The 22,240-nt window shown below is 39.8% G+C and overlaps 1 protein-coding gene across 1 annotated transcript in view; it reads left to right on the plus strand.

Moving 5' to 3' along the window:
* LOC106916499 (cGMP-inhibited 3',5'-cyclic phosphodiesterase 3A) overlaps window positions 1-22,240 on the plus strand; it is a 92,179-nt gene that overhangs the window by 63,333 nt on the left and 6,606 nt on the right. The window contains exons 4-13 of the mRNA XM_088006437.1: window positions 1,350-1,507; window positions 10,943-11,016; window positions 11,790-11,938; window positions 12,773-12,910; window positions 13,955-14,066; window positions 14,322-14,435; window positions 14,967-15,166; window positions 16,841-17,044; window positions 17,236-17,397; window positions 19,492-19,732. Of these exons, the coding sequence (XP_087862563.1) occupies window positions 1,350-1,507; window positions 10,943-11,016; window positions 11,790-11,938; window positions 12,773-12,910; window positions 13,955-14,066; window positions 14,322-14,435; window positions 14,967-15,166; window positions 16,841-17,044; window positions 17,236-17,397; window positions 19,492-19,732 (1,552 nt within the window). The remainder of the gene's footprint in view (window positions 1-1,349; window positions 1,508-10,942; window positions 11,017-11,789; window positions 11,939-12,772; window positions 12,911-13,954; window positions 14,067-14,321; window positions 14,436-14,966; window positions 15,167-16,840; window positions 17,045-17,235; window positions 17,398-19,491; window positions 19,733-22,240) is intronic.

Consider the following 22,240-nt stretch of genomic DNA (forward strand, 5'->3'; position numbering starts at 1 on the left):
TCTGTTGCCCGTGTGACAAGCCGTAAACAGAACTTGGTATTGCTTTCTTTCAGTCACAGGTTTCTTCTCGGTGCCCTTCACCAATCTGACCTTTAGCTTTGAGCACTAAAAGTTTCCCTGTCAGCAGAGAAAACTCGCTGAAACTAAAGCTCCTCCAGAGCTACGGCGGGTTTCCTCGGTGCTGCTCTGGTCCAAGCTCTCCTCTTTGGACAGCCGTATCTTGGGACGTTCACGTTAGTGATGTGCTATTTTTTAATTATTTTCAAATGATGCATCATTTTAGCTATGTTCTGTGAGATGCTCAGTGTTGGGACGTTGTTTTTATAGTGGAAAGCCGCTTTAAACCTCCCGTCGACTTCATCCCTGACCTGTCTGGCGTGTTCCTTAGGGGTATTAAAGTAATGGGCTCAAATAAAATCTAGGCCACACTTTTCCATTTTGAGTTTGCTCAAACCAAATTAATGCCATGCACTATTTTTCTACCACTTTACAACTATAGACATAAAATCCTAATGAAAATACATTAAAGTTTGTGGCGACAAAGTGCGTAAAAGTTCCAGGGGTACGACCACGTTTTGTGAAGGCGGTCTGGAACGACTGGAGCGGCTCGGCTCTCTGGTCGAATGTGAATGGACCCATTCAGAATCCGGGGGTGATCTTTACTAGGTCACCCTGCAGAGGACGAAGCATAGAGCCAGCCATGTTCAGTGCTGTTGCGCCAAACTGCTGCAGCGCAGCACCAAAACAGATGGAGGCATCACAAGGGCACACACACACACACACCTCTGGGAATCTGAGGGAAGAATGAGGCAGATGAAGACTGCGATGAAAAAACAAAAGGAAGAGACAGAGAGTGAGGAGCACACTAGCACAATCCATATGACGAAATTAATCTATGTGTAATGCAATACTGGCGATTTGGCTAATAATGAACCTCAAGGAGCTTTCCTGCCCCAGCTGTCTGTAAATACCCCCCCTGCTCCTCTTTGACCATAGTTTCTACGCTCTTTGAATGTCGTGGATATTTAGCTTTGGAATCATATTTCAGCATCATTCTAATGGTGATTTTTTATTTTTTTTAGCTTATCTACAGCTTCATTTATTTCATCTATGCGTCATGATCTAGCCCCATTTAGTTGATGAATTAGACATTAACTTCTCATACTTTTCCTAGGAGCTATTCCAGTCATGTTCATCCTGCTCTTTTAATCACTGCATGGTCCAACTTTCATTCATAGAGTTCAGTAGCGGCCTTTAGATTCTATTGTAATTGTTGATTGAGTCTGTAAAAGTTACCCTGTGTGTGTGTGTGTGTGTGTGTGTGGGTGTGTGTGCGTGTGTGCGTGCAGCGTCTCAGGCGGAGTCTCCACCCTGGCCTTCTGAGGAGGATTTCTTCCACGTGGACGACCACCACCTCAGCCACAGGACTGCCCACCATCGAGCCTGGGCCGGTTCGAAGGGACCGCAGCTCCAGCATCAAACCGTACCATGAAACACTCACATGCAGGTACCCAAAACAAAACCGATTACCTGATACTGTTTTGAGGAATCTAATGGCCCCGTTGTAGTGTTATGAGTTCGATCTTTTAAACATATGCTGGTTTGAGTAAATAATGAGTAAATAATGCTGTTGTATCGACTGCAAGCGCCACAGATACAGAATCTAAGCAAGCGACTGACTGAGCTTTGGTGATGCATTCTGGTTTTATTGGGGATTCTTCTTTTCTTGGTTTCATCAGAGTTATGTTTTATTTTTTTTAGTCTATTTCTAAATCAAACAAAAGTTGAATCAAATTTCAAACGAGTGATGAAGCAATCCGAACCAACCTGGTCCAAGAGAAAGTACTTACAAAGAAGTCCTGACGCATGAATGGCCCTTTGCAAGGTCGTAGCACAGTACCTCAATCAGACTGACGTCCGGACTTGGACTAGGACACCCCAAAACCTTAATTTGAGCCATTCAGAGGTGGACTTGCAGGTTTGCTTATGATCATTATGTTACTGGATAATAGAGCTTAATATTACAAACTAATGACTGGAGATTTTCCCCTCGGTATTTTCTGGTAGAAAGCAGAATTCAGGGCTCAATCAATTAGTGCAAATTTTCCGGGTCCTAACGTAGTGAACAGCCCCAGAACATCACATTACCACCGCCATGTTTGACTGTCAGCATGATGTTCTTTTTTTTTTAAATGATGTGCCTGTTTTACACCAGTCTGGAGAATGTCTTGCTCAAAGGTCAATATGGTAAATGTTCTTGTGTTGCTTTTGTTCAGTGGAGCTTTTCTTCTTTGACCTCTCCGTAAATGTCATGTTTACTCAATCATCATGTTGATTGACCTTAACGCAGAACGGCAAGTGAGGCCTGTAGTGCTTTAGATTTTGTTTTGGGTTTTTCTTTGACCTTATAGGTGATTTGTTGATAGACTGGCAAATCCCACAAAGGTTCACCGCTGTTCCACATTGTCACTGTCAGTGACTTTCTGAACTGTTTTTGGATTATCCTCACATTTGGATTGGAGCCATATATATATATATATATATATATATGTGTGTGTGTGTATTTATTTTTTTTTACCTTTTTAAATGATTTCTGTTGTACAGGTCAGGTAATAATCAGACCTGGGTGTGACTCGTGAAACTGAGCTAAGAAAGTTAATCGGATAATTCATGATTTTATTCATGAATTACTTTTTCACTGGATCAGTTTTATGTTGGACTGCAAAACGTCCCGCTGGTATTCCAGAAGAGTCGTGTTACTGCTAGGCCTGATCTTCCAACTCCATTTCCTTTCAGCCCATCTTTTTCAATGTTAACTTGTTTACCAATCCCAGATGCTGCTTTGGATGGAAAAAGTGGATATTCAATCTGTAATGCATTACGTTTTTTTTTTTTTTTACAACAAAAGAACAAGTCAAAGAAATCAATAAACGTACTAATCCACAAAAATGTTACAGTAGGTCCTGCTGTGTCTGTCTGACAATAGCTACCGCGGTTTTGATTTATGTTTATAAGGTTATTAGATTTATCCAACAGTGTGGCCACATTTATATCAAACTAAACCAGTGTGAGTGAACACTGATGGCACAGCAGTCTGGAAGAAGATGTGTGCGCAGCGAAAGCCGGAATGGAAATATGCCCCACAGGCAAACGCATTAACCTGAATAACTAAGATGCACATCAACTGTGAGCGCATTAATGCTGAAGACAGCATGGGACCAGGGTTACGCAGAAGTATGAAGGTTCAGGACAGGAGCGGTATAATGGACCAGGCCAGTGTTTGCCTGGGAGTTTTAGTCATTTTGGTGTAATTTTAGATAGTTGTACTGTACATCAGAGGACAACCTGGGGTCATGTGAGGCCTCATAAACATTTTGGTCCACATGAGACAAGTCTGGACTAGTGATGTGCAGTGACTTTCTATCTATGTTTTGCTTTAAATTACATTGATTCTTTGCTAAATAGATGTAGGTTTACATGTAATCTAGACGTAGTGGATATTAGGGAACAATTGAAGCACAGTTTGCTATAAAAAAAAACACATTGCAAGCTTTATATGTGCTTTACAACTTTGTTTGAACATGAGATACTGCAATGTCAGGTGGCACAAAATGAAGTTTCATAATGAAAGATACTGAAAGATTTTGACACTGCATGTAGAATACAGTTTATTATTGTACAGTGAAGATGAAAAGCCGACGACACTTTATTTGACAGGGTGTGCACAAGACTGACATGACATAAGTTTTCATAAATGTTTACAACTGTTGTCATGTAAATAATGGTAAATAATGAGACTTTTAACGCATAGTTGGCAATTTTAATGGACTTTTAATACAAGTTTTAACGAGTCTTTTCATTAAAAGTGTCATTATTGACTGAGCAATGCACAGTTGACACTTTTAATGTAATTTTGCATTAAAAGTGTCATTATTTACCAAATGACTGCATGACAACTGTCATAAACATTCAGTTTAAGATTCCTTCATGTTCATGACAGGTTTTATGTTAGTCTTATGCACATCCCTTCAAATAAAGTGTTACCGAAAATCCTTGATAAGGGACAAAATGTCTTGATTTTATATGTATATATATATATATATATATATATATATATATATATATATATATATATATATATATATATATATATATATATATATATATATATATATGTTGATGAAAGACAACAAGGTGCTGTTGTCTTTCATCAACAGCACCTTGTGTAGTTTCTCCCCTGTAAAGTTTTGGTCCCCAAAAATCTTCCAAGATCTGCACCAGTCTGCAAATACAGTCGCCTCTGCTGTAAAACACCGTTTTTGTGTTGATTTCTGTTGTGTCAAACAAGTAGGACAGTTTTTTTTGCGTCATCCTTCTGAGAGAGACTGATTTTCAAAACGCTACATGGGAACTTTTGTTGAATAGATAATCTGGATCTGCAACTCAATTATTAATCTGCAGAAGGATTCCAGTAAGACACGTCTGATGTCGGCCTCAAAGAGACGGAGAAAAGCCTGCTGGGATCCAAACAACACAGCTCCAGCTGATGATAACCTATATATTGCAATGTCTGCAAGAGTCCGCGTACGTGTGTGAAGTCACACGAGTTCTCACTTTCTGGATTTAGAAGTTACTGTTTAACATTCCCCCCACCCCCAAAAAACCCCCATTCATTATTTAGTGGGAGTCTTGTGAGGAGATATGAATCGGCTCGCCTGAGCTCTTACTGCTTCAATCACCAAACTTTTAGATATAAACTAATTTAGCTTTGGCAGAAACTGCCTGAAACTTAGCTATTGTTAAATCCTGGAACTGCACATGTAAAATGAGGCATGACTCTAATACTGCATGGCCTAGTTTAGAAACAAATGTTGGGTGGATAATTGTTAAAAAAGAAAGGACTACTTCAACCAGGCTTTCTTTTTTTTCTTTAGATTTGGAAATTACAAGGAAATGCCATCCTAGGGGCATGCTGATCTGGCAGTATAAGGAAAGGAAAAGTAAAATAGGGCAGCATTTTACTGTAATAAATGCAGAGGATACATTAGGTATGGCGAAACATAATAAATATCTTAAAATAATTCACCCATGCTGCACAGCGAAGCCGACCAGTCTGTAGCTGTGTGTTCTGAAGTCGCCTTTCTTTGGAAATATTGCTTTCATCAAGTTAGTAAATGATTACAGACCTTGTCCTAACAATGAATTGTTCAAATAAAATGCATGGCTGTTTTTTTTTTTTTTCTGGAATTAGCTGTAAACCATGTTGTTTTACAAAATAGACAGAATGACCTCCAAGACAAAGCTCTGGTAACTCGGGCTAGACTAAACTTTTAGTTGTCAGTTTTATCCACCAATCATGTGGTTTTCATTATGTGAACTCAAATTAAGCCCATTTAAAGGCCTGTGATCGTATTTAAGGATCTGCTAGAAAAGTTCTACTTGATTTTGCTTTTAATGCCACACTGCTGCAGGTTCAGGAAAAACAACAGAACAAACAAACAAAAAAAAGAAACGTACGTGTGGTGACACACAGGTGGGATCAGAGGTGTTTGGCAACTTGGTTTTCTGTTTGTGTTTCATTTGGGGAAAAAAGGCTTTTGCTTTTAAGAAAATGTGATTGAATGAAATGACTGAAAATGTTCTGCTACTCAAGAAACTATCCTGCTTTGTCTCAACTTTTCTAAGACATTATATCACATTGGAATATGCAATTTACAGATAGTTTCTCTCTCTTTCTCTCCATTCAGGAACAATTTATCTAAGCTGCAGCTTTCTCACTTTTGTGGTGCCTGTTTTTGTGTTTCAGAGTTTTCTCTATCATATATTTGCAGTTGCAATTGTTATTCAGCCCCTCAGTGAGTAATTTGCATCCGACATTTGGAAATGGTAGAATGGAAATATAACTTGCGCGCCAAGCCCCCAGAACCTTAAAAATCCATCTTAAAGAGGCAATTACTGATTAATCATCAGATTGTTGCCTGGAGTTTGGAAATCAGATGTCAAGAAAAAAAAAAATCAGGCATAGATTGTACATGTGATTTTTTTTATTTTTTATTTTTTATTTTTTATTTTTAGGGTTATGATTTAATACATTTTCCCAGCAACTATAAAGCCGGAGTTGGTCATAATTCTTTACATTTACTGCTGGTAAAAGAATTGCTTAAACAAAGCAACATTACAGCCCAGATTAAGAGTTGACAGAGTCTCCATTGCTGCAATAAGCGAGTCCTCAGGAAGGGTCCACTGGGTTTCATCTGACGTCATTTTGTTTACTGGGTTGTTTTCTACACTCCCTCCTTTTTCTCAAGAGTCTTCAGCCCTAAAAAAAAGAAAAAAAAGAAAAAAATAACTGTGTGGGCTGCTTCTGTCGGTGACTTGTTTGGCTCTGTTTGCGCACCGACAGCGTGATACTCAAGCAACATCTGTAAATGCAGGCACACCGAGCCGACTCTGTACACAAAGCTGGGTCCCCTGGACTCAAACAGTCGCTCAGCCCAGCAGAGGGCCTCAGCTATACCCACTTATGGTGGTGAGAGTGTAAACAAACACCTGGGCTTTTCCCCCAGTCACCACAACCCCGCAATTAAACACACACACGCACACACACACGTGCCTGGATGAACTGTCGCAGCTGCTACTTCTGGCGCAGGTTATGGAGCATTTCAAGTGTACCGAGTGACTCTTGGTTTGGTTTACTGAAGTCTCTTGTCAGCTGCTCTTTAGCTGATTTTCAGCCGTCTGGATGTTCGAAAATGAAAAAGAAAAAAAAAGATGGTTCAGTGTTAAAATAAACTGCTGTTAAACATGTCCAGTGCCTTCTGAAAACAGCTTGTTCCTGACGACTGATTAATCGACAACATGAAAAAAAATTAAAAATAAAAGTTCTCGAGTTAAGCTTTTACACGACAATGGAAAGAGTCGGTATAATTTCTTTTCTTACTTATGTACAGCCTTTTTTGTCTTTTCTTTTTTCAATTCGTCTGGCCAAGAAATTTGTTCTATATAAATCTCTTTAGAGATCAAACGGAGCAAAGGAATAATCTGTCCTCATGTGTCCTCAGAGAGAAAACATGGACGAGGAGAACACATGAAGGGGAGGTTTGGAGGAAAAAAAAAAAATGAACACATGGTTTCAATTCCCCCCGTTCTCTACTCCTCATCAAATCTGCGCGATCTTAATTAGGACATTAAGCGTCTCCTTTCCTGCACACTTTTTTCCATCCTGTCAGCCTTTAGTGACGTGCAGGAACAACACCGACTTCAAAAGCTGCAACATCGGCTTGTTATCGGACAGTGCTTGTTAAAAAGGGAGCGAGCGATACCTTCCATTTGCCTCGGTCTGAGCCACGGCGCTGTTATCTCCTTCACGTCATCTAGCTCAAGAGTAGGTAGATTACTGGAAGCAGAAATAATGGCTGCTGTGTTTATCGTGGCTTGGACAATGTCCGTTTGGGCTCTGAACCAAAGATAATCTGTCAACCTGCTGCGAGGAAGGCAGCCTGAAATCTGGGAGTAAAATGCAGCAGAAGAGGGAGCAAACACAGGCCAGCTGGAGTTTACAGTTGGAGTGTGCAGCCAAAAACTTTTACGTCTAAAAAAAATCCCAATTAGAGCAAGAAGCAAATTAACACATAGTTTTCTTGAAAATAAAGTGAATGGGTAGAAACCACGGCAAAGAATAAATGGTTGTTTTTTTTGTTTTTGTTTTGTTTTGTTTTTTTTTGCGGTCTGACTTGGACAAAGTTCATTGCAGATGAACCTAAAGTTTTTTATTCTTTTGCTGTAGGTCAACTAGGACTGACATTATTTATATTTGCTAAAAGATAGAATAATGACCGAGAGACTTGTGTTTTTATGCAGTTTATAATTATCTTTTACATTTACTAACATAGATAAGCCTTTAAGTTGGCACAAATGATGACGCAAAGCATCTAATTCACAACCGGAAGCACACCTGTATTTTAGAGAACAACACAAGCCCCTTTACTTCCTCTTATCAAATAAAGCAAAAAGAAATCAGTCATGATATCAGGAGAATATTTGACCACCAGAAATCTGGTTCGTTCTGGGGTGCCATTTCCAAATGCCTTAAAGTTCGACGTTCGTCTGTTCCGGGTCGTGACGTTCTTGGTGCTAGAGATCAACCTGTTGCGGTACAAAACATGCAAATCATCCTCTGTACAAAACCAAAAGCCCCTGTGAAAATTCTGTCGAAAGCTCGTAAGAAAGTAACATTTTACACTAAAACGAATCAACATGGGTTGAAAGGCCACAAAAAGCCGTTTCATTAAAAAAAAAGAAAAATGCGATTCAAATTTAGAAATGCGAATGTAATTTTTGGAGATGAGTTCTTTTTGTGTGGTGAAACTAAAATGTAGGTGTTTGGCTATGATGACTATTGTTACATGTGGAGGAAACAGCAGGTCGAACGGCATCATCCAAGATGTTCTGTACAAAGGCGGCGACATCGTGCTGCTGGAGAGACAATTTCTAAAAAAAGTTGGCATTGTGTGGAAATACTGTAGCAACTTCTTAAGACGTCAACCACCAAGTTAAAGCTTAAACTCATCAAGCCAGTTACCTTATTCTGGCACTAAGCTGTTAGAAATTATTTTGGTGATCTTACTTGACGTATAAAAGGGAAAGTTTGTTTGATTTAAAGTTAGACAGTGTGGTGGGGGGAGATGTGTGCAGATTTACAGGTGAATGTCGAGCGTCTGCGTTGTAAATTGCGAAGCAACACATTCCTTCATCCATTTACATTCTCCCCATAAACACATTCTTACGCAGCAGATAAATGTTATTTCTTTCGGCTTATGCATACTGGAATGCGTATTATGTTTTTACAGTGTTTGCAGACGTCCCACTGAGACAGTTAAATTACTGTAACTGCGGCTCCTACCCCTGCAACTGCTCCGGTTTTTCAGCGATAAAAGCAGAGAGACTTGACACTTGACTGACGGACTGTGCGAGTGAGAACAGCCCAGCCTCCTTATTTACATTTTGTGCTGGAGGCTCGGTGTCAGAACTCAAGGTTGTTCTGCTGCATTAGCAGAACGCCAAAAGGTGTCTGCCAGTTCTTCAGCTTTCATTAAAGCTAAACCTTTTAGGCCAAACGCTCTGCGGCCGACGCAGACTCTTGCTCCCCTGACAATAACGTTCTAACTGTTCACCCGCCAAACTATCTAACTATTTTATATTCCACACCTGCGATGTATTAGACGCAGCGGTCCGGCCTGACCGCGCAAACACGACAGTACGCTCCTTGTTGGAGCCCCGGGTCCATTATAGTGGGTGGGTTTGGCCCGAAAGCGTTCCAGAAACACTTTATCAGGAGGAGATAGAAACACTGCAGGCCTTTGTGCTCCCCGTGACACAACACTCTGACGGCAGGCATTTCCTCAGCTCAGGAGGAAGGTTTTACAACATTTAGGGCGAGGTATTTTAATTGAAACCACCTACGGCCTGACGGTAGCCTCAGCAGAGACACATGGAAACCCGTCGAGGCTCCCTACGGTGTCAACATCCCTCTTTCAAAACGCGTGACGCTTGATTTATGTTTTAAACTCGGCGCTTGTGACGGTTTTCATCTGTCTGCGAGTTCGTGGCTTCGCAGTAGGTTGCTCATGTGGCTGAAGTCGCTCTGCCGTAAATCACAAATAGAGCGGGCACGTCTGCTAATGAGTCGTTCATAACAAAGCCAGCACCGGCGAAGGCTTGAGATTTGTTTGGCTGTTTATTCTCGTCGTTGTTTGTGTTAATGCCCGCATTAATTACGCTAATTAATTGGCGTTTTCTTGGAGCATCTGTAAATGTTGAGTCGGACAGCGGTGCTGGGATCCCAATTAGTTTACTTGACAGCGGTTGGTTATCAAAGCCTGACTACTGAGTGGTGTCGTTTTTGCTCTTTTGGCTCAGCCACAGACAGCCAGATGTAACATGCTCTACTACCACTGATCCATTTTGTTTTGTTGTTAATTTGATATTTAAACATTTACATCAAAACCTCTTATTATGGTATTCATTACATCAAGTTTTATTTTACTCAGTGTTGTAAAATTTTTCCTCTATTCTCTCAGTCACAGTGGATTGCGAAAGTATTCAAAGTTTACTTTACAACAGCCATCCTCTTAAACTACCAATTTCAATTTATTTTGTTGGGATTTTATGCGATAAAACAGCATAAAATGGTTGTAAAGTAGAAAGAAAATTAAATGGTTTCCAAGAAATGTTACCATTAATGCAAAATAAGATCCAGTTTGGTAAATGTAACTGTTGTGTGCATGTTATGAGAAATTTTGGGGAACTAGCAAACTAAAAACATGAACACTAAGTAGCACACCAAGAAGATCAGGGATAAATCTGTGGAGAATGGGGCAACAATATGCTTCCTGTACTTCAGCAGAGACAAGGAGAGAAAACAATTTCTGCTGCAAAAAAAAAAAAAAACTTTAGATTTTGCCTGGTGTTCACCATTCAGCATTCAGCAACGTCAAAATATACAGCCTGAGATGGAATAGAAATGATTGTGTACAAGGGAATTATCATGTGAAAACAGCCTTGTCAAATTATACGCCTAAGTCCAATTCAAACACTATTGCAAAACTTAATTGTTCTAGGAGAGCTTGAACTAATGCGGTAACAAGAACAGCCAAAACCTGCAGTCTTCAGATGTGCAAAGCTGCTTGGGCCGGACCCAAAAGATCAGACCCAAATGTTACCAAAGAAGTAGTGACTCAGTGAGGCTAAATTCAAATACATGACACATTTCCAGACTTTTTATTGTAAAAAAAAAAAGAAAAACTTTGGAAAACAACCATCATTTTCTTTCCACTTTGGCCATATTCACTAAAGAAGTTCACAGATAGTAGCTAAACCTCTGTTGTACTAGTAGTAGAGAAATTAAAGATTTGTTTGCATGTGTGTAAACTGTTTTCTGCAGCTGTGGGAGGCCGTACATCAGACTGTCCCATGGAGAGGGCTCTATAGATAAGGGAGACAGGACACCTCGAACAGGTAGGGGCAAAACGGAGCGGTGCATCTTTCCTGTGTCAGATAAAGGACATGCAGGCATTTTTACAATTGTGGAAAACCCAAGCACATTCCTTTTGTTGCTTTTGCTTTATGAGAAAATGCACCTTCATTTCTGATATCTGCAAAGATTCATGTTTCTGTATGAATTATTTTCTTTAACTTTTAATTTTTGATAACGAGAGAGGCATTTCAAGCCATTTGAATTCTTCAAATCTTAGAGATTTTAAATAAAGGGACTTCCTGCTTTATTGGTTTAAAGTAAAAAAAAATAAATAAACTGCACAAGATGCTCAATATAAACACTACCAGGAATAGTAGTCAATAGAAAATGACTTGGATCTGTCTGAGTGCATATTAAGAGTAAATCCCCATTAAAATGTATTAGAGAAATACTAATGTGTTTTAATCTTTCAATTAAATTAAGTGAACACTTTACTAAACAATAGTCTAGTCCAGTGTGGATATGAATGCAGTTCATTTAGCTTTATTTACTTTCATGGCTCTAGTCCACAACAAATGTCATCTCAAAGCACAAGACAAGCAGATCCAATAGGATCAAGCTCAGTTTAAATCAGATTTATTCAAATAAAGTTGAATTATCTAGTTCAGATTAGATGCAGACCAATTCAGGCCAGCTCGGCTGATTACGTAAAGCCAGCTGACAAACGGAGATCTCTGTGAGGAAGGTGAGCCGATTACAGCGAGTCACGGATTCTGCAGCAGTCCGACGTCTCTTTGTTTTTCTGTATTGACAGAGGACCCTGTAGTTGTGTCATCAGACTACGACAGCACCCACGAAACCAACCACAGTGACAGCAGTGATGTAGCACAAACGGAGGAGGACACAGAAAAGGGGAAAAAACCCTCCCAGAATGTCATCCTCCATGCACTAATACCTCCTGAGGTGAGTCGAGGCTCACGCGTTCAAAAACATCTCTTTAATGTCAGAGTAGGACGCCGTACGATGCGGAAACGTAGTGACAAAAAAAAAAAAAAGTCTGCACACCCCCTGTAAAAATGGCAGCTAAAAAAAGTGATGTTGATTTTAAGAGCTCCTTAAGTCCTCTTACAAACTTTTACAAACGTCTTCTTCCTTCTGAAGAACGGCATCGCCATCCGCCGCCATCTTTTACGATGGATGTGGTGAAGTTTTGGTGATGCGCTGTGGCCACATGTTCCCGCTTGGTTTCATTAGACCATGAAATTGTCTTCCGTTTGGCTTGGGGGTATTTCTGCCGGATCTGTAAGTTCTTTTGAGAGGAAAGGGGGTTCTATCTGTCAACACGACTCCTGGAAATTACAGCAGACTGATGTAACCAGTAAACAGGAGCAACCAGAAAATCCTGCAGTTTCTTCCATTCGGTCAGAGTCTTGAAGGTTTCCCCACGTCAGATTATGTTTCGTCTACAAACGATAGAGAATAGTCCAGCTGTGTAAAAGTAATATATGTCCTCCAATTATTGATAGACATGAAATGATGTGAATTGTTGCTTTGTACAGTGAGAGATTTTTGATTTTTTTTCTTTTTTAAAAGTAGTTTCCTTTTATTAGACATTTGTTTTTATTTATACACTGAAGTTGGTAAAAAAAAAAAAATCAGTAAATATTTCAATTTTCCAACATTTAACAACACAACATAAATGTGCATACTTTTTCCACATCCAGTGTACATGCATATGGTTTGTGCCATTGAGAAATGTATTCTTTAAAACATCTTCATCATGTGTTTTTTGTACAGGACAAGCCCATTCTGGCACAAGAGCCATTAGTAATGGAAGACCTGGAGCCTTTAATGAGTCAATTAAATAATTGGAACTTTCCTATTTTCACTCTAATGGAGAAGACAAATGGAAAATGTGGGAGGATCCTTAGTCAGGTGAGAACATTAAAAAAAAAAACAAAAAAAAACACAAAGAAGTAAGATCTGAGACGACTTACTGCAATCCTCACTTCTTATTAAGGATATCAAACGAAAACCCAACACACTTAAAGACTTTATTCTCTTCTTCAAGAAGCAACAACTGTTAAATCACCACCACAGTTTTACTCCTCCAGTGTTTCTGACTCGGAATCAAAAAGAAGAACATTTAAGACGAATGAAAAACACGGCCTCATTAATAAATAAGAACATGTTTATAGGATATCAGATGAACACTAAATCCCCCAGATCCACAGTTGTTGTTCTCTCACCATGATGTACGAGGAGAGAACGTCTTTCTCCAAATGAACAACCGTCTGCCAGGTGCTTCAGACTTGGCTTGGGGTTTGTCATTAAAAGCTGTGTGTCTGGGATCACTCTGAAGGAGTCTGCATAATGCAAAGGTCTCTGGGTGATTTGTAAGGAAGAGAACAACAATCTTCTTCATAAGGAAACTTTGCTGAACAACATTTTAGGAGAAGCTATATGTTTTTTTAAGAGCCAGCCTGACTGGTGCGCTGCAGTAAATGTGTATTCCTCTTAGCAATCCACAAAGCTGGGAGTGTGATTATATTTTTATATTTGACTGTTTTTGGCCCAAAGGTTCCTAGGAGCGAAAACTACCATGAGATAACGACCAAAAACTCAAAAATAATAATAATTAAAAAAAACATCATTACTTCATGATGTTTCAGCTGAATACTTTGTAGAAAACAATAGAATAGAAAACATCTTTATTTTTCACCAGAGATTTAAAAAAACTGTCGTTGAGATAAAGTACAGATTAACAACTATTTATAAAAGGGTTATGACCAAAAAAGGAAAAATGTAAGGTTACAAAAGTGAGACAAAGTAGCATTAGACAGATAAATGAAGTGAGTCATGTAGTGGTTCGCAGCCATTCAGCTGGATGACACAATTAACTTCCATGGGATTTTAGCAGATATTGTAATAAACTGTATTTTTCTGATGGTGGTTTTCACAGGACATGTTGTGTTGCAGGTGTCTTACAGGCTCTTTGAGGACACCGGCCTGTTTGAGACCTTTAAGATCCCCGTTAAAGAGTTCATGAACTACTTCCACGCTCTGGAGAGCGGCTACAGAGACATACCATGTAAGTTTAAATGCCTCTCATCCGGTCGCGGTTTCACTCGCACCGTTTTCCTGTCAGCCTTTGTTGCAGCTGTAAGAAACAAATCAGCCACTAGATGCAAATGCACTTCTTCCAGTTTTTGCTCATTCTAACGGTGTACAGTACAATGCAAGGATTTGCCTTTACGTTGCTGTGAGAAACCTGAACGGCTCAACAGTGCGCCCTGGTGGAAAAGCGATTTAATTTGGAAAAAGTGTGCTTTGTCCTCTGGATCAGATCACAACAGGATCCACGCCACAGATGTGCTTCATGCGGTCTGGTACCTCACCACGCAGCCTGTGCCCGGTCTACCCAGCCTCATTAACGACCACAGTTCAGCCAGTGACTCAGGTACGCACCATTTATTTTATCAGTACCTATAAGGAGATGAGCTTTCTTTTTTTTTTTTTTATTTAATTATAAGTTTTGTGTTGGATAAGAAATTTCGGGTATGAAAGGTTTCTCGGAGGGTTGTTCCATGTGCCTTGATCCTCCCTGTAAGCCATCTCATCAGTGTGAGAACATCCAGCTTTCGTCAAGCTTTTGGCTCATGTTTTTCTGCATGAAACTCTATTTGAAGTCTAGGACAGCATGAAATTGCTAGCAAATTAAGAGTTCCCTCTCACCAATCTTTCAAAACCTTGTTTGTATGCCTAACCAGGACCATCCCTTTGATCCACACATAAGTCGATTAAAACATCCGTGTGTGTGTGTGTGTGTGTGTGTGTGTGTGTGTGTGTGTGGGTGTGTGTGTGTGTGTGTATCTGGGTGCATGCGCTCCGGCGTGCATTACTGGCACATATAGATGAACCTAAAGTGTTGTGTGTAAATTCTGCAGTCCTGATCCGAAATCCCCTCGCTTTGTCTCTTCCCTGTGGTTAGACTCTGACTCTGGGATAACACACAGTCACATGGGCTTCCTGGTTTCAAAGACCTACACTGTGTCAGAAGACGGATACGGCTGTCTGTCTGGCCTCATCCCCGCTCTGGAGCTGATGGCGCTTTACGTAGCTGCTGCGATGCACGACTACGATCATCCTGGGAGAACAAATGCTTTCCTCGTGGCCACCAGCGCCCCTCAGGTACTTTGTTCCCGAAGTCCTCCAGAACCACTCTCTCATTTGAGTCGGGAAACATAGAGATTTGCCTGTCTGCCTTTTCTGATGTCTTCGTTATCGGAAAAGTCAGACAGACGTTGTCGCCGGTGAGCTGTAGAGAACAGCAGCTCTTCACACCGTTATAAAAACAGGGCAAGAGAAGCTGCGAGCGTAAAAGTGTGCAGATTTCCTGAAGCGTCCGCCTGTCCTTGCAGTTGTTTCATTTTGTTTTTCGGAACAGCCTGTTTTCCTTTCTAAGAACCTTTCACTTGCTGCTAACATGAGTTTGGGCTGTCCCCAAATAATTCACCTCTTTAACATATTTTACTGTTTATTTTTTATTGCCTCATAGCCTCTCCTGCCTAAAACTGATTACATCACTCCCTCCGCTCAGTTTGTGCAACTAATTTAAGCCTAGAGCCACATCTTTAAAACAAAATTAAATCCACAGTTTACAGCAAACACCAAAACATGGGGCAATTTAGTTACATAATACATATTTATAACGTTGTAACTTTCAAGTAACAGTGTCTTAAACGATCCGAAACTCCACTCACCTCTCTGTAAATCCTGATGTAAAAATCTCACCAGGTTTTCTAAGAACTACAAACTAAATCAATGTTTAACTAACTGCTGTGTCAACATTCTCGATAGCAGGGCAATAAAAATGTGACATAAAGACGTAGATTAAAAGAAGCAGATATTAGCCTGATTTAGAGATAATTTGATCTCTTTATTGTGTTTTGATTTACCTCCGGTTCTCTCACTTCCTTTGGTTTTTCAGGGACTTAAAAAGTATTTAAGTGATTTGAATTGAGGCCTCAAAACATCTTAGATGGACCCGCTTTTGAGATTAAGGTTTAAAAGGTCTTAAATGTGTACACTTGCTCATTTATTTCCTCTTCCAAGAAAGAGTTTTTCTTTGTTTTTAAGAAATTCTTTGGAAACATTCGTTTGTTCCACGTGGACGTTAACCATTACAGACCATGTAGCCCAGTAGCCAGTCCTGCTGGGGGGAATTTAAAGCCTGACGTTGTGAAAACCTAAAACAATGTTCGCCCCAAAATGTCCTTATTAAAGACTCTGTCTATTTCCTGCCAGTAGTTATGCAGCTTTAGTTTAACCCCTTTTTTTGTGAAATTCTTCCTACTTCTGCAACTTTAACAATATTAACAATCTCATTTATTCTACAGTGTGAGTAATAAAATAAATGTATCCGTTTACAAAAGGTGGTTTTTATATGAACAACTCTACTCAGAAGCCAAAAAAACAACAACTAAAAAACAAACTCTGTGATCTATAAAGCAAACAATTTGATCAGGTTTTCCAAGACATATAAAAAGGATCAGCGCTTTTAACTCACCGCTGGATCTGCTTTCGTGACATTAGGACAGTAAAACCTCTTGTGAAAGCAAATGAGTCAAAAAGTTTGATGGGTGAAGTTCCAGGAAAAAGCAGCAGTCTCAGGGCCTCAGCCGCTTTTATTACAGAACAGCTCCCGTAATGGGCAACGCTTTGATCTAATCGAGCCCCGGATAGCAGAAAACACGTTTAACCCCTCATCTCTCGAGGGCTCACATTTGGTTCCAGGAGATTTTAGCGGAACAACGTTAAAGTCCTGCTTGCACTCGCTCATGCAGAGAGTTTGGCTGTTTGCAGGCAGTGCTCTACAACGATCGCTCGGTCCTGGAGAACCACCACGCCGCCTCCGCCTGGAACCTCTTCATGTCACACCCGGACTACAACTTCCTGGTCAACCTGGACCACGTGGAGTTCAAACGCTTCAGGTTCCTGGTCATCGAGGCCATCCTGGCAACGGACCTCAAGAAGCACTTTGACTTCCTGGCTGAGTTCAATGCCAAGGTACTGCGAAAGACGGACTCTTAAATGGTTTACATGAAGTATAACATGAAATGGAATATGTATTATTTTTGGAAGTGGTCTGTGAAGAGAGGAAACTATTAAACGTTTCTAACATTTCACATGCTGCTTATTAAATTCTGTATTTTTAGATGTGAGAAAAGCTGACCGGCCTTTTGTTGTTCCCTCAATAGGTGGGCGATGATCCGTCAACGGGTATTGATTGGTCTAATGAGAACGACAGGTTACTGGTGTGCCAGATGTGCATTAAGCTGGCAGACATCAACGGGCCTTTAAAGTGCAAGGATCTGCATCTGCAGTGGACTGAGGGCATTGTCAACGAGTTCTACGAACAGGTGGGCCAACTCTCTGCAAGGCTGCCATGTTTGTGGCAATGAAGCAATAAAAACGCCGCTGCAGCACCATGCAGCACAACGCCGTATTGCAAAATCGGTCTTCAATTTGTTTTATTTGAGTTTTTAAGTGATGGATCAACAAAAAGTTTTTTGTTTTTTTTTATGTTCACAAACAGATAACCTGACCAGATACAGGCAGAAGGAACACTTTACTATTATTTTTTTCTTTAAACAAGAAAAACGCAACAAAAAACCCCAGAAACTAATACTTGCAGTAGGTAATGTAAATATGATTTATGTCACAGCACGATAAAGTACTTCCAATGCCAAATGACAGCAGGTGGTGATGGAATAACAAAGCTTGTGCATAAACAAGATGCTTGACTTTAACATTTAGGTGCCATCTGCTCTTAGGGCACCCAAATGGCTAGCAACGGCCCTGGATACAAATGATATTGTTGCTTCAAAGAGCAATTTTTTTTTTGTTCACCCTTTTTGACAGTTCTTTTTTTTTCGGATTTTTAGCTGTAAGCTTGACGACTCAAACTGTAGGAGTGTTGCATAATTATCTGTACAGTAACTGTGGCCTCATTCTGAATGGAGCTGCAGTAACAAACGTAACCTAGTTATGAGCACAGCTTATTTCCACTCACAATTGTTTGTTAGGATGGCATGCACTCTTGACACTGAATTCCTCCCGTCTCTCTTAATTGACAGAGACAAAAGGTTTGAATGTTTCCAGGGGGAAGTGACGCACAAAGGTTTTCTCTTCAAGGCACTTGACAGAGACGGCTACTCGACCTGAGTGCACTTCACAGTCTCCAGCATTATAAACCGATAGCAACTCACTTCCTTCCCCAAAATGTGACACCAACTTTACCAGCTTATTTATTTCTTTCCCAGGTCTAACTTATCAGGTAAAGTGTCATTAATCAAGAGCTCTATTAGCTTCCTGAAGGTGTTTTAAAGTTTCTCTCGCCCCATGCTGTCCTGTCCTTGTGCCCGAGCATGTCAGCATTTCATACACTTAAAAATCTGAAAGTGGAGCTGCAGTGAGTCCCTGCGGGTCTCCTGTGCAGAGACAGTTTGTCCTTGACTCAGGTGACCATTGCTCAGGTCTTTTGCTGCATGACCCTTCACTGTTCACCTGCTTTCCTGTCTGATTATAAAATAAAAGCCACAAAAGTAAGAAAAATATCCAAAGATAGGGTATTTTACTCTTCATGTAATCATCCATCATAGGTCAGTCTTTCACCTGATATCTCATTGATAAAATTTGTATCTTGCAATCTGTGTTATTTTTTTTTTTTAAGGATTACATAAATAATACAAAGAATCTTGAAAATCCATTACATTTGTGACAGACTAGTCTCTCAGCATCCCACTGAAAAATGGTTCTTTGCTAAATTTTCTATTGTTTTATTGGCATTAACTGGTTCATTCATTGATCATTTATCCTGTTTTTATTTTGATATGAAACAGTCATAAACTGAATCTCATTCTGCCAGACCGTGAATAAACTAATCTAAAGGTGACAAGAGAGGAAAACCAGAAAACCTTAAAGGAGATGTTTTCACTTCTGTCTCTATAGATGTCATGGAAATCACACTTTTTTAATTAATTTCAGAGATATTTGAATTGTAAAAGTACAAAAAAAACTACAAGTTGCTTATATTTATTGTTCAGTAGAAGTAACTACTTGTATGTGATATTCAGTCATGTTCATTAAATTAGGATCTGCAGATGAGGCCCATTTGTCAGATTAAATGACAAGCAGGTATCAGACATACTTTTCATTAAGCTCACGTTTCTGTATTGAATATGTTTTCTTAATTGTATAAGAAAACATAATAATCTAAATTTAAATGTCATCTTTTCATTGCCCTGAAGCGGAAATATCATCCTAATTAACAGGAATAAAGACTTTTAAACGCCCCTCTGTATTCTCCGAAAGAAAGGAACTTAATCAGTAATATTATATTTTATTGAATGGGTCTGTAGATGACCAATCAGAATTGCATAATGCTGTAAATCAGCTCTTGTTCGTCCTTTTAGTTTGTGTCATTTTGTGTTAATGGCTCACGCTGTATGTAGGGCGATGAGGAGTCCAGCCTGGGGCTTCCTGTCAGCCCCTTCATGGACCGAGCAGCGCCGCAGCTGGCCAAGCTTCAGGAATCGTTCATCACGCACATCGTCGGACCGCTCTGCAACTCCTACGACTCGGCTGGCCTCATACCTGGTCGGTGGGTGGAGCCAGAGCCTGAGGAGGAGGAGCCAGAGATCGCCGAAAGCGAGGAGGCGGACGAAGACGGATCCACCTGCTCTGACGCATCGCGTGAGTACGAGGGTCCAAACCATAGTGAAAACAAGACTAGAACCCTAAACCGTTTTTTTTTTTTTTTTTTTAGAAAACCATTCTCTCTGTATGCAAATTAACTCCTTTCAAGGAGCCAATTTTTGTTCTTTACCTTCAGATTTATTTATCCAGCACAATTGATATTTATTCAACCAATCTCTGCAAACAAAACCTGCTTCGATAATTTGTAAAAAAAAAAAAAAAAAAAAAAGTATTTAATGCAGAGGTTCCCAAACTGTGGGGCGCGCCCCCTGGTGGGGGCGCTGTGCAGGGGGCAGGGGGGGCGCGGGAAGCCGTCTGGATGAAAAAAAAAACAAAACATGAACACTGTATGCGCTGGGTTTTTACCTTAGAATGGCCAACTCTCTGTTATTCCTATGTCAATTTGATACAGTAGAGCAGGGGTGTCAAACTCCAGTCCTCAAGGGCCGCTGTCCTGCAGTGTTTAGATGTGCCACAGGTAAAAAACAGTGGAACGAAATGGCTTAATTACCTCCTCCCTGTGTAGATCGGTTCTCCTGAGCCTTGCTAATGACCTAATTATTCTTTTCAGGTGTGGTGCAGCAGAGGCACATCTAAAAGTTGCAGGACAGCGGCCCTTGAGGACTGGAGTTCGACACCCCTGCAGTAGAGGCTTCCACACTTCCCATATTTGTGTCCTCTGTCACTTTTATCAGCAGTTAAAACTGTTTAATCCGTTGTTAACATGTTGTAACCTGTTTTTCCGTGCCGCCTTTAAACGCAACATGAGCGCTACGACGCTCGCGCTGGGTTTCCACCTGTGAAGGAGACCTGCTGCTGCTGTGCGGAGCTACGTAGGTTTGTGTTAGAATCACGGCAGCAAACCAGCAAAACGCAAAGAACTTTTCACAGTTTTTCCCCCAAACTAACCGACTGAGTTGAGTAAAGCTGTTGGATGCAGGTAATGTTAGCTAAAAGATGACTAGCTAACATCAATACAGAACCTTTAGCTTAACAAGTACCTTGTAGGCTACCGATGTTGGTGTCTATTTTCAGCTACGTACATTCATTTTGCCTCCCAAAAAGTCGATGGTCCCCCCGTCACAAGCGTCGTTTCAACCAGACAGCCATTTGTAATCCATAGGGGGGGCGCAGAAAATGTTTGGAAACCACTGGGGGGGTGCAGAAGAAAAAGTTTGGGAACCACTGGATTAATATAACTTTAGTTATAATCCACCCTCTTTCATTCTGCGAAGATTTAAAGATCCTGATAACTCAATATTTATTCCCAGAAGGTAGCTGTAATTTTCAACGAGCAGAAAACACAGAAGGCCTTGACTTGACCTACGTCCATCAGGTAGCTAAGTGTAATTTACTAGATATAAAATCACTCCTCTATGCAACACGCATTGTTTGGATTTTCATTTGTTACTAGAGATTCTTCTGAGTCAGCACATCCAGCTGCACTGCACTTCATTATGCTCCCATTTTGCTCCTGCTGAACATGTTTTCATTTTTTATGTCTTATCTTTTGTATTTTTAGAGATAAACTTAAAAAATATTAAGAAATGAGGACTAGTAGTGCATTTTAGTGCCTGGATGTCTCACTAAAAATTGCTTCTCTAACTAAAATTTCTTATGTGTGCACGTTCTTAAAAATAAGAGCCTTTCTTAATAAATATTTTATAGGTCAGAGTTATGTAACATACAACTCAAATTTTTTTCATTTTAAAAGTCTTACAGTAAATCTCTGTTTCACTGAATAATGGCTAACATTAGTTACTAAGGAAACCAAGAACCACACTTACGGTTACAGCAGGGAAGGGCAGCAAACTGTGTCCGCTTTACGGCACAAAGCCAGAACTTTTTTCACATTTTGCTTCAAGGTATTTTTTAAAATATCTTTTTAAAAAGATTTATGAGATAGATCAGAACAATGGAGTTTACGATTACAAAATGGAAAAAAACATGTTTTCCTTTTTCTTTTTTTTTTTGCAGATGCTAGTCTGAGAAAAGTTGCCTGGAAATTTATTCACACAATCTCCTAGCTGATAAGTTGCAGGACGACATATTTCAGCAACTGTTGCTGCAATCTGGGCTGGACCGTAGAAAGGCTCTAAGAAACAGTAGCTTTGATTTTCAAAGATTGAAAATAAAGAAAAGAAAAGAAAACATTGTACTTTATTTATAACTCACTCACAAAATTAGATGAGTTGTATTTTAGGATTTTTATAGATAAAAAAATATAAAAAAATATAAAGTTATATTAAATTTCTTTGGGAAAAACATGGTGTTATTGGCTGGTGGATGTAATGAACAAATCATGCAACAACTCAAACCTGCTGATGTTTAGGACTTCTCACTAATGTACTATAATTTGCATTTGTAAAATAATTTGTCCTTAGTAGATAATGCTACAAAATTGGCTCCAACCCAGTAGCCACATTTTTACATCCTTTATTTTTTTTTTTCAAACTTTGAATGAGACTTTTTATTACTTTTTTCGTGCTTAAATACATAAACATG

Source organism: Poecilia mexicana, unplaced genomic scaffold (assembly GCF_051168715.1).
Source record: "Poecilia mexicana isolate PSO_F unplaced genomic scaffold, ASM5116871v1 scaffold_6, whole genome shotgun sequence".
Classification (NCBI taxonomy): Eukaryota; Metazoa; Chordata; class Actinopteri; order Cyprinodontiformes; family Poeciliidae; genus Poecilia; species Poecilia mexicana.